The sequence below is a fragment of the Rosa chinensis genome, chromosome 4 (assembly GCF_002994745.2).
Source record: "Rosa chinensis cultivar Old Blush chromosome 4, RchiOBHm-V2, whole genome shotgun sequence".
Lineage (NCBI taxonomy): Eukaryota > Viridiplantae > Streptophyta > Magnoliopsida > Rosales > Rosaceae > Rosa > Rosa chinensis.
The window spans coordinates 46,624,794-46,637,412 of NC_037091.1; the positions used below are offsets into that span (position 1 = coordinate 46,624,794).

Consider the following 12,619-nt stretch of genomic DNA (forward strand, 5'->3'; position numbering starts at 1 on the left):
AAAGACCACAACGCTGACCCACTCAGCCTCTATTTGCCAAACGCTAAACGTCGATCCCTAACACGCCTTAGAAACGTGTCGGCGCCCCACGGATTAGCGATGAGACGCCGCACTGCTGCTAGACCGATAGATTGCCTCCGCCGCTCTCTCGTCTCAACTCTAGGGTTGCTTGTTTATATGGGTATCTCAATTAATCCACCTGTATTATTAATAGAGACTACTAAAAATATATCAGGAATTAATCTTGAGGTACCAATGTGATATAGTTTTAAAATATTGCGAATCAAAATGTCAAATGACACGAATATTGATGACTACTAGTGACATCTACTCTTTTTAACTCTGTTGCTTTTTTGAGCAAGTTTCCAATCCATGGGTGACACTAAAAGGAACAATTTATCCGATTAGAAAATGTTTTGAATGCATTGCGGTGTAAAGCACGCGCTGGTATATTAATAAAAATGGATACGCGCGGCGAAACCACTTGTATCTTTGCCACCTCTCCTTCCTTCTCTTCTCTTCTCCTCCCGGAGGAGAAACCCACACAAATTCAGATACACCAAAATCCCCCATTCCTATTTTCCAACCAAACCAAAAAATTAAAAAAAATTCCCTCTCCATCTCCATTCTAGGGTTTCCCAATTCGGCCCAATTCGCCGTTGCCGAAGCACATTCAGACAGCCGCTTCGGTACTCCACGGACATTGCTCCGAGCTCTGCGATTCTCGCTTGATTTGGATGCTCCGGCTTCGTTGCGGGTTTGGTAATTCGGGAGCGGACTTAGGTGAGCTTCATTTGAATTTGAATTATTTGGAGCGGTTGATCAGGCGTGTACTGTATAGCTTAGCTTCTGCATTTTTGGTTAGGGTTTTGGATTATTACACATTATTGCGTTTTCCACATGGTTATGAATTTCGTGAGTTCAAAAGGTTTTTCTTTTTCTTGATTGAAATCGGGTTCGGATTATGTGTTTGAATTGCAGCTAAATGTTAGACATTCTTTTACTGTTACATAGATGTAGATATGCTTGCTGTAAACTCTCGAGGCAGAGCTGTTGTTTACTATAATATGGTAATGCTTGTAGGATTTGTGCATGGACTAGTTCGGCGGCACTGGAAGTTAGTACCGTTGAGTGGTGCAACAAGTCTCGATGGTTTGCTCGGTTGGAAGTGGGAGGATGGCGGTCATGGCAAGGGTTCTTGCAGGTGGGAGTGTGTCACATAGCCTTGCAGGTACAGTGACAATTTCCGAGGCATCTTGGGAGGCATGTAGTGTTGTGCATTGTGTCGGTTTTTTTTTGTTTCCTCACTTGAGGTCTGTCTATACGTTGTTAGACCATTGGTTTATCTGACTGGCTTTCTTTTGATTGTTTTTATTTGTTATTTACTCCTCTGGACAGAAGAAGCTCCACATCAGAAATTTGCGGCTCATTTGATTTGTAGACAGTTAATTGAGGCAAATGATGCAAATTTGCTTGACGAAGAAGGTAATTTTAAATTCCTTCATTATGCATAAAAACCTACTATTCTGTATTCACATGTATGGTACTAAATTCAATGGATGTGTAGTGGATGTTGTGGGCGGTAGCACGAGTATTGTGCAACTACTACCGATTAATGATATGGTAGTGTATATGCATGTGCTGCCTTGACTGAAGTAGGAATGTCTAGAAAAATGAAAATTTTGCATCTTGGTGTTCATGACTCCTTTGTAACATTTTTTAGTTTCACTGAAGCTTTTCAGAGCTCGTAGTTTCATACACTCTTGATGACTTCCATTTGGGTCTGCAGATATGCATGTGTTTGATTTGGAGCCGATGGCTGATACTTTGCTCTTGGTAAGCACAAAATCTCTTAAGTTGTTGCTTCTTTCTCTGTCTGTGGTCTTTTATGCATTGAATTTGCATAGTTGAATCTTCAAGAAACTTTGCATGTGATTTGTGGTGATTTATAAGGACGTCTGCATGTTAGATATGATAATTTGTCTTCTTCAATGTTGAATGGTTTATCTATGTTTGAGCAAGAAGATAACTGGTGCCTGCAGGACCCCACTGCTTTGTTTATCTAATTGAGACTTAGAGTCTCCATGTTCTCTGATCTGCTTGTACACTGTAACTTACTTTTTTTTTTCTTTTTTTTTTCAATTGTCACTGTGAAGGTTTGTTGCAATGCTTGTAAAAAACCAGTGAAGGCTAGCCAATATGCAGCCCATTCAGGTTTGTAGGTTTCTCCATCGTCCATTTTTTATTGCGGTACTTAACTCTTTTTATTTGTATCTATATACGCTTCCTTTTATTTCCCCATTTCCTGCGTGTGTACCTGTGTTGGCGTGTGTACCTGTGTTGGCCCATTGTTCTTGCATATGATACTTTTAAGCAGCCATAGACGGTCATGCAAGAGTGCACCCCAAGGAAAATTGAAAATAAAAAATTTCAAATGCCTCACTCATCGGGAACACACAATAAGTTAGAAAAATTTGGCTTTATTTTGCTGTTGATACTCGAGTTCGTAAAATATTATCAGAGATCAATCTTGTGTTTATGATTTATTGATTTTTTCAGTCATTCATCTCTTAGTCGCTCATTGAACATATGGGCTATAAAACAAGAAGTACCTCCCCCTCCCCACACCCCCCCGGTCCTATAAATCCCCTCATAACCTACTAACCTAGTGAGTAGCTGGGTTTGATCCCATGCCCCCTGGTATGGTTCCAAGAGATTTTCCAACTATGATAGCTGCCTGTATCATTTTAGGTTTTACCTGAGATTTCACAACTGCTTCTTTTAGGAAAACATCCAATTTGTTCCACTAGCAACCTAATTGATGTGAATTAATGGTCTATATTATGGGTTCTCTTCTGGCATTCATTGATCATATGTCTTGTATATGATTAGTTGCAAGCAATGCTAATCAGGATATTTTAATCACAGCAATGTCCTTAACCATGTTTGTTTGTCAGCATATAGTTTTTTCTTTCTTTCTTCTGATAGGTTGCTTCCTACAGATTTTTATATGCACTTTGGTCTGGTTGTATGCTGAGATCAATTTAATTTCAGTACTTTGCAGGTCATTAAATTCTACGCAGGAAACTAATTTGGAGCTTGATGGAAGTATTGGGCAAAGGAAGCCTCCAAGGAAGGAGAAGAAAAAGTTATTAACTGCATATGCTCGTATCCTTATAGTAACTTCAACAGTAAATTTAGTGTTTTCCTGGCACTTAATGCATTTCTACTGATCTCACACCTTCATTTTCACAATGCTTTTTCTATTTGAGCCAAGTTGGTTAGGTTCTCCAAGTGGTTTGAGAGAGTTTAAGATACTCATTATTTTTGAACAATTTTGTGAGTGTTTTGTCAGTATCATCTTAAAGGTAGTTTGTTATGAGTTATATGCCAGACAATAGGTTTGTTTACTTGATATGACAATTTGATAGTTCTTAACATTTCTTAGACCAGGCAACGTCAGTTAGAGAGCTACAAAGGTCTGAATCTGCAGATGATATTGCTGTGTCTCAGCCTCAGTTGGATGGGAAAATAGGAATGAATTCTTCTTGTGGTATGGGCGCAAAGGGTAACTCTTTCTCACTCTTACAATCTTACTGCTATACATCAATTTTATATGTTTCCTTACCTGATGTAAATTTCTGTTTGTGTTAAATAGCTGTTTTGTTTTAATAAGCTACTCCAATTTGTCTGCAAGTTGCAACTAGGGGCTGGTTTTGTTATTGGTTTCGATTACAGGAAAAAAAAAGAAGAAATTGGATAGAGAAATGGCAGAGATCAGTGATATAGGAAACAAAATGTATAGATGGTTTATAATTTAAATTTAAAACTCCTTAATTTTAATTAGTTTTTAGTTGTATGTTTCATTTTTTCTCCCCTATTCTTTTCATCTTTCTCATTTCTCTTTTTCTCCCTCCTTTATTCATCTTTCCCTTTTATTTAAAAATGAAACCAAAAAATGTAATAGATGATGCTTTAGTTTTTCAATTATCTTATCATAGTGCAACTTCTTTTTGGTTCGTTGTTCCTGTTTGTGTCATCTGGATGGCCTGTCGTTCTTGCAAGTCTTCTGGATTGTCAGTTTTCTTGGTTCTAGCTCATACTTAGTCCTGTTTAACAAGCAATTGATGAAAAGGATTATATTATTTCTTAAAGGAAACATGTAGCGGGTGCCTACATGTTGTGCTTCATTACACAAGATTAGGGACATATTTGATCAGTGATATGAGCTGTATAATGTGAGTAGCGTTCAATGTCAAAGTTCAATCTGAGTTGTTTTCAAAACGAAACTATCTCTTCTATGCGAAACAGTGACATATAGAAGATTGTGTGAATCTAAAGATTTTCCTTGCAGTTTAGGCCTTCTTGATATCATTAGCAAAGTGATGGTAGCACTTTTAAGTTGGTTTCTTCTCTCTTTACCGAATTTTCAGTCTCTTACATCCTCGGGTAACAATGTTTTTTTCTTTTCTTTTTTAGTTCTGGGTAAAGGTTTATACTCTCTCTATTTTTTTTTCCAAAGAATTTTTTTTTTGGAAAAGACCTGCAGTAAGCGAATAGATTTTGTATACTGCTCAATCTGTATTGAACTTTCTTCATTCATCTACCATTTGATATAGGGAACTCGGCATCTGTAGAAACAACCTATATGATGGATGGATCAGGAGTTACCCCTGAAAATACCAGTTACTCAACAAGTCTGCTGCATCCTCCAACAAAACGATTTAAAATGTAAGATTTTTAATCTTATGGCAGTTCATTAATGTGAATTTTGATTATATGAGTACCTTATGTTGAGCAATATATTGCATACTACTGCCCTGGCTCTGTCATTTAGTTGGTTCTTTGGTTCTCTTAACTGCTCTGATATTATGCACAGCCAAATACTGTACTGTCAATTTTCACTTTCTCTTTCAAGGGAGAGAGTACTTGAACTCTGTGTTTATGGGTAATTTAGAAAAATGTACTTCTAGTGGATTCATGCATTTATCCTTTAGTGAGGTAGAAAGAATTTTCAGATAATGGGTGCTGGATAATGTGATAGTTTTCATTTATGTGTGAATCTATGCCTCCTTTGGCTTCCCATGCTTTTATGACTGGTAGACTTGAAATCCTTTTTTCACCTTCTTATAGGATAGCAAGTGAGCAGCCACCACTATCAGATGATCTGGGAACAACATCTATTGTATCAGAACTCAAAAGTACTCAGGAAGCATGTCCATGTGAGGCTAAATTCTGACTTAGTTTCCTAAGTAGAATATTTCTTAGTAGAATTAGGCTTATGGAAATATGTCTGAAAAATATTGATTCTTATTAATGAAATAAGTAACAAATATCGGGTATCAATATTCTTAGTTGTTGCCAGTCCAGCTAAGGTGAAATTATAGGGGATTTACAAAGATAACTTTGCATGCAAAGCTACCCTCATTAATTGGGAATGAGTTTACCACAGTTTTCAAAGTATGAGAACTTGGAATAGTTGGTTTAGGGCTCTATTTACACAAATTCGAACAGCTTTGATTTCCACCCTCCCACCCAGCTGAATAGTGGGAAGAAAAAAATTAGAAGGAACAATAGGTGGATTTTTCTTTTTCTTTTTACTTTCTATTTTGACTTGCTATCACTAATATAATTTGCAAAGATGTTCTTAAATGTTGATGATTGTTGCCTTTAGTATAGAACTCGATAGATTCTGGAGCTGTAAAATTGAAGGTGTTTTCAGGTGTAGATACATATATTACATGTGTGCAGATAGGGATACTCCAAAAGGAACCATTTCTGGAAGTGAAACACCTAATGGTTCTGCTTTTACATATAAGAAGTATGGGCAAGAGTGCCAATTAAACTTGTATTCATCAATGTGCAACTTTCTCCATGTTTCTACTTCAGCATACCAATATTAAAAAAAAGAGATCTTGTATGAACTATCTAATAAATGTTTTGAATTTAAGTGAACTGCTTGGAAAAGATTATTCTCATGATCCTTCTTTTCCTATTATCTACCTACTGTCTGTTCTCTGTTCAACGGTAGCTGACAAATGAGTTTGTATTAATCAGACTGTCCTGTTCCCCTTGCTACTAAAGTATATTACTCTCAAAGAAGTAATCGGCTCCGTACAGCACTTTGTCATCTGTACTCTGAGGCAGTGGCATCAAATAAGGAGCTTTGCACTGTCATGGTGAGCTTGAACATATAAAGGCGTTGATTGAACTGTAAACTTTTATTGAGGAACAGCTAATTTTTGTTGCTGTCATTACTTTTATGATAACAGAGGGACGAACAGTCTTTGCCTTCTATACGAACACCTGATCAAATTCTCGCACAAAATTCAGAAGATTGCTTGGAGAAATCAATAGGCTCCCTTCCTGCTGGTGACCTATCAAACCAGTTTCCCATTGATAATGTTCCGAGGCCTCAGGCTGCAGGTGTTGGTTTGACAAGAACCAAACTTCTTTCAAAACCTTATTCTTTTGCGGGTAGCTCAGGTATTTCACTATTTCTTTGTTAAATTTGTAATGTTTCATTTTTCAGTATTTCATTTGTCAGTGTAGATTAGTATTTTTCCTGATGATTTTGTAACTTGATAGTCAAATCATGTTATGGATCATGTCATTGATTTTGCAGGACAATCGTTGGGAACCATGCAACAGCGAAATGGCAGAGTTCCTGTTGTATAGGAGTTGTAGGAAATTTTTAGCTTTGGGAAGGTGTTACTTAGCCAAATACGTGAGTTTAGAAGGTAGGATTCTTTTTTGATATTGACTGAGAAAATCGTTGAAATCCTAGGCCTCTGCATTATTGTCAATCCATACCTATGTTTAGATATGAATTGCTGTCAGAAGATATGTAGATCTGATTTTTTGTAAATACGACTTTTATTTGTTCCTTGCATTTTTTGTTTACATTTTTCATTTTGCTATATTTCCTATATGTGATACTGGATCTATTACATGGAGAAAAGAGAGAAAAGTTTAATGCTTAAGAGCAGCAACATGCACATTGCCTTTACCCCATGTTAACTAGTTTTCCAGTTACGATAAGGGTTTTGTTATGAGTATCTGTTAGGTTGTGCAACATCTCAAGACCCAAGTAATAGCAATAATGATAATAGTCACGTTAGCAATATTGTTTTCACTTTTCTTATTATTTATTATTACTATTGGTAGTAGTAGTAGAAGAAAACTAGAAATAATATAAAGTGGGTAGTGATTGCATCAGCAACAATTCCAATAAATAATTGATTAGTATGTGAGGTTTAGATTGATTTCTTGATTAGATAAACAAATGGTGTCAATCTTGTATGTTGCTTTGATGTCATGGGTCATTAGCAACTCCTCAAGTATGCAACTATATCCTCGAAACTGCATCACAGCATCCAAAGTTGTTTATGATGTTATATGGGGACGTGTTGCTGAAGTGGGAGTCACATTAGCATTCATGCAATGAGAGTGGCACACGACTAATGTGTGACATTATTAGACTTGGACAGCTTCTTGTTAGTGTGCTAGGAATGTCTAAATATCTTGGTCTTCTACTTTAATTGAGCAGGTTGCTCTATTTTTCACTGAAATATCTACTATGTCTGGTGTTGCTGAACAGAAGGGGATAGTAAATCCACTGGTAAACTGAGCTCTGCCTTTTATTAACGAAAAGTTTTCCGCGTGGTAAGGATTCTGTTCATATAATGTCATTTTGCTTGATAGCACATTAGAGGCTTACTCACACACTGGTAAAATAGGATTTCAATTTTCAAAAAGCTTGCCTATATGGCATTAACTTACATAACCAATTTTATGCTTTTAGAAGTGAAGGTCTACATCTCACACAAGGGAACAGATTCAATTGCCAAGTTCGTTACAAAAAGTTCAAAAGTCAAGCACTAGTAGTAGAAAACCCTATACAGATAAACTTGATTTAACATGATTACACGGGCATTTCTTCTTCAAAAAATGTGGAGTGAGAGACTACGCTCTCCACATACAAATCAGAATCGAAAACCATGGGAAGGCCACCACTTGCCAAGAATCTTTACAACTTCCATTCTTCAGGTTGCCTACAAGTGTTTCCAATTGATTTTTTTAGAGTAATACCTTGGTATCGTTCCAGTACCATAGTGGCCAGGCCACTATTACTTCCTTGCGGATCAGTAGTTATTAAAATCCTACTCCAAGATTCCTTCACACCATAATCTTCCATAACCCAAAACGAGCACTGCCAATAACCTTTGCCCTCGAAACAGAGACACCCTCTTTAAACGCCAGTTTTATATTCCTGGAAATCTATGATAGGTTCAGGTGGGGAAATTCCGAGAACTTCTCTGCTAAATCAAGAGCAGCAATGACATGGTGACCACCAGGGTCCTTACATAACCCGTGGATTGCTGAGTTCAGAGGCGTCCCGGATCTCTATTAAATAGATACAAGGCAAGTCTTGAACCCTTTTCCATGCATTGGCTTTCAAATGAAAAGGCAAACACAACGCGTCAATTAATTGTGAGGAGCTTGTATTCCTTGATAGTTATAGCCGAAAGTGTGCTTTGAGAAAATATATATTTGAATCATGGGGAAGGCTTGAGACAGGGAAACGGGGTACTCTCAAGGACTCTCCTGTGCAGAGGTTGAATATAGCAAAGGTTAGTGGTTGAGGTGAGTTTCAATGAAGTGTGCTTTGGTAGTGAGATGGAGCCATGGACTTTGATACGCACCTGAATAGACACAGAGACTTGGCAGGGGGTCGAGAGACTATCTCTTCAATCATATCCTTGTGGAATGTGTGGCTTCCCTACTTCAGTCGCCACTGACATATTCAAAGTATCAATGGTAAGCTGGGCTTCCAGCGTAGGGTACGTAGGGATATTTGTGGTTTAACTCTTCAAAGAGAGTATCATACTCACCAGGAGCACGAACAGCTGAAAACCAAAATAATTAAGATCTATAAATTCAAGACAAATTCTTTGCTTAATATAGTCCATGTACACATTGTGGAAGCAAATTTCTCCAAATGGTAGCTCCCAGCAGAAACCTTTCTCTGCACCACATTTCATTGGCTTGAAGTCTTTTCTGCTCTCCAAGAAACCTTTACACAGATTATAGGTTTCAAGAATTACTTCCGGATGATTCAACTCATTCAGTGTCAGAAAATAACCCCTACTTTTGAATGTAGGTCTCAATTTCAGCCTGCAGTTCCATCATGATCTGCATTAATTATGATGTAGGAATTCAAATTTGGGAGCGTTCCCTGCTTATCCCTTCTTCTAATGCTTTACTTCTAGATCTGCTAGGTTTCAAATGCCCTAAGGTGCTTCTGTTTGTAATTTGTAGATGGGAGGCTCATCCCCACCCCTGACTTATTAGTTATTATATTAAGATTAGAAGAGTGCATAGAGGGGGACATAAAACCTTGACCTCTAGCCTCAGTACATAGATCCTCGTAGAGCGGTCTAGGGCTCACCATTATGTACATTATCTAGGGCTGTATAACAATAACTGCGCCTTCGGCAGTCGCATCATATAGAAGATTAGAAGTCACGGTGAAAAACCATCAGAGAAGGTGAAGGGTGATGATCGATGATATGTACAGTGGAGGAACTAGAGGTCCCTATCCGTCCAGGTTATCGCATCCACTCCCATCACTTTGAACGGTTTACTACTAAAACGCAGTATTAAGTTACAACAAAGTCTGCACGAAGTGGTCAAATTGAAGGGGGCCTCATCTTCCCTTACATATGGATTGCATCGTCTACGTTCCCAAATTATCTTCACCGGCGTACAGGACTCGTCACACTCTGAGGATAGGGAGTTGTCGTCCTTATCAGATGACAACAACAACGACTCTGACTCCTACTGGTTGAGCTGGCCGGGGATCTCTATGCTCTCAGCTAGGATGAAGAGTTTCCTAACTATACCACTAAGGTACTCAAGAAGAAAGACAAACGTTGGCTCCCTATTCAGCCTCCTCCTTTTAAAAAAGAGGATTTATGGGGCGAGTAGGATCCCAATTACTTTCTTGTGCAGTTGTGGGGGGCACCAAGTTCTTGGTCTCAGTCCCAAAAACTCAAGTATATTGTTTTGACGCTGAGTTTCGCAATTGGAAGGCAATCCCTTCTATGTGCTTAGGTGATCCTCTCCCTTTCCGACGTGGGAGGCTTTGGTGGTGGATGGTGGTGGTCATAGGATAATGTTTACCCACGAAATCCGCTGCAACCATGTTGGCAACCAGATGATTCTTCAATTGAGCAAATCCGAGCTTTCTACTTACCATTTCAACTAGGGGCTGGGACATGCGTTATGATGCACCACTCATGTATAGTTTTGGTCATCTAGGAGTCGACGAGTCCGCTTCGCCAAGGGCTGTTTCTTATCACATGAAACTGAGAAGCATGGATTGGGATGATGCGTCTTTTTGTTTGAACATTTGAGTTACTTTTTGATGGTGATGATGTAATCTGTAATACTGTTATTACAAAGAATCAACACACAAGGTACAGAGATACAATTGTATAAGCACAAAGTACATGAACATATTTGCAGCAACATGAATGAGTAAAGTGTTCTTGAAGAGTCAGCAAACCCAAGAGGCCATTGATCTCCAACACTTGTCTTCTGCACTTCTCACTATCTAATCTCTCTATGGGGCGAGTATATGAATGTCTGGTGTTGATGAGATTGCAGGGACCAGGTTTATATATGATTCTGTCTGGGGTTTAGCCTCCTCCCATAAAGGAAGCTATTCAGTACAGAATCACATATATATTCTTAGGTGTATGTCATTTACATTTAGTTTGATAACCAAGTTATTTCAGATTCCCTGCCTTAAGCATTTTGATACATAATGAGTAAGTAATTTTTAAGTCACTAGATTTCCCATCGCCTACTCTGCAAGTAAATGACAAGTATGCCTCATTGAACTAAATGATAATGTCCATTTTAGTCTTACAGATGATGGTTCAACATCCTTCTCCGTCAAATCACTGGTGGACTACAGTGAGGATTCCAGCCACATCTTTGAGTTACTGGACGACCCTGAACAAGAGTCTGGTGATGTCACCTGCTTAATGCCCAACTGCTTGGTTGCTTTGTGCTGTAAGTAAATCTTACCAAGTTTGTAATCTGGCTATTTTAGATTATAGTAGTGTTCAAATCTCACAACTCTTCTTCTCCAGCTTATTTGTTTTAAATATTTGGGATTCATTTGAAATATTACATCTCTACATTCTTGTGTATTTTGATCGATCGTGTTTTTGCATTGCAATTTGTAATACCTATGCTGCAGTTTACAGTTCTATTGTTATTATTATTATAATTTTATTGTTACTGTCTCGGTTGCTTTTCTGTAAAAAAGATTGTATAAAACGCTTAATTCTTGGCTGCTTAATTTTAAAGAGGAAGTAATGAAAGACAATTTTTAGATTCTGTATTGTAAGTTTGTTTTTTTTAAACTTACTTTTCACTTTGACTAGCTAGCTCGGGATGTCCATTTCGTTGGGTCTCTTAAATAGGTTAATATCAAAGATTTTTTTTTAACATTTGTGTGTCCATTAGTTGAACTTTTTGACATTGCCAGTGATTTGTGCGAAAGCTTTTTACATTTATGTTCTGACTCTACGCCTCCTTTGACTTCTCATGCTCTTGTAGGATAGCAGCCGAGCTGCTACCACTATCAAATGATCTAGGAATTCTAAATATACTAAAGCTCCTAACACTGTTCATCACTGTTTACAAAATGAAGTGACTGTTTTACTCCGTCTTTTGACTCAAATTACAATTCTGCCATAACTTTTTTTTTTAATTTTATAAGGGAGAACAATTCTGTTTTGTATTTGTAAATTTCTATAAATCATGGAAAAAGTTTGTTGTTGTTGTTGTATCCCATTTATTGTTGATCAATTATTAACTAAGAAGCACCGATACGAGTACGAGTATCCGGATACGGTACGGTCGGATCCGTGGATACGGCAAATCTTAAATGTAATTGGATCCGGGCACGCGAAGGATACGTCAATTAAATATATATATATATATATATAATTAGAAAAAAAAAATTATGAAACATAAACAAAGTACTAGTTTATTACAATCAAACATTATCAATCTAAAGGTTCAAACAAAAGGTTAACACAACTTAATTAAACTATCAACTTCATTCAACTTGGACAACATCCTCAAGGTCTTCATCTTCATCATCAACATTAAACAAAACCCCCTCTAATTGTGGTTCATCAAGTGAAAGGTTAGCAATCTCAAGCCTTCCAACATTAGACTCTTCCAGAGAATCAAACTCATCACCTCCAACATCCCACATTTGAGTTGCACTTTCATTGTAACTTGGGCTTCTCCTAGCTAAAAGGCGAAGATTGGTATGCACAAACACCAAATCTTCCGCTCTTTGTGGTGTTATCTTGTTCCTCCTCACAGAGTGAATGAAATTGTAAGTACTCCAATTTCTTTCACAACATGAAGAAGAACAAGGTTGACCTAGAAGGCTAGAACCTTGAAGGCTAGAACCTTGAAGGCTATGGCTTGGAGAGATGGAGCCGAAGCTCCATGGACAGCCCACCATGTTATAGTCTGCATAATAAACCTATCCTTCATAGCATCTCCACTTCCAAACTCTTGCATA

General features: G+C 37.8%; 1 protein-coding gene across 5 annotated transcripts; it reads left to right on the forward strand.

Annotated features, from left to right (window-relative positions):
• The first annotated feature begins 478 nt into the window (after positions 1-478).
• On the forward strand, positions 479-6,921 carry LOC112201017. Of its 5 annotated transcripts, none has more exons than XM_040519266.1 (12): positions 479-783; positions 1,015-1,231; positions 1,399-1,485; positions 1,790-1,836; positions 2,157-2,214; positions 3,055-3,168; positions 3,449-3,568; positions 4,620-4,731; positions 5,134-5,222; positions 6,058-6,179; positions 6,273-6,486; positions 6,626-6,921. In XM_040519266.1, the coding sequence occupies exons 2-12, from the start codon at positions 1,150-1,152 to the stop codon at positions 6,676-6,678; spliced, it is 1,098 nt and encodes a 365-aa protein (XP_040375200.1). In that variant the 5' UTR covers positions 479-783; positions 1,015-1,149; the 3' UTR covers positions 6,679-6,921. The 5 variants fall into 5 exon arrangements, with proteins under 5 accessions (XP_040375200.1, XP_024197796.1, XP_024197795.1 ...); XM_024342028.2 differs by having other exon boundaries at positions 1,084-1,231; positions 3,449-3,553; XM_024342027.2 differs by having other exon boundaries at positions 480-783; positions 1,084-1,231.
• The last annotated feature ends 5,698 nt before the right edge of the window (positions 6,922-12,619 follow it).

Coding starts and splice junctions, on each gene's coding strand:
- LOC112201017 (XM_040519266.1), top strand. CDS start 1,150: ATGGTTTGCTCGGTTGGAAGTGGGAGGATGGCGGTCATGGCAAGGGTT. Junction 1,486..1,789: donor AAATTTGCTTGACGAAGAAG/GTAATTTTAAAT, acceptor TTGGGTCTGCAG/ATATGCATGTGTTTGATTTG. Junction 5,223..6,057: donor TACTCAGGAAGCATGTCCAT/GTGAGGCTAAAT, acceptor TGTATTAATCAG/ACTGTCCTGTTCCCCTTGCT.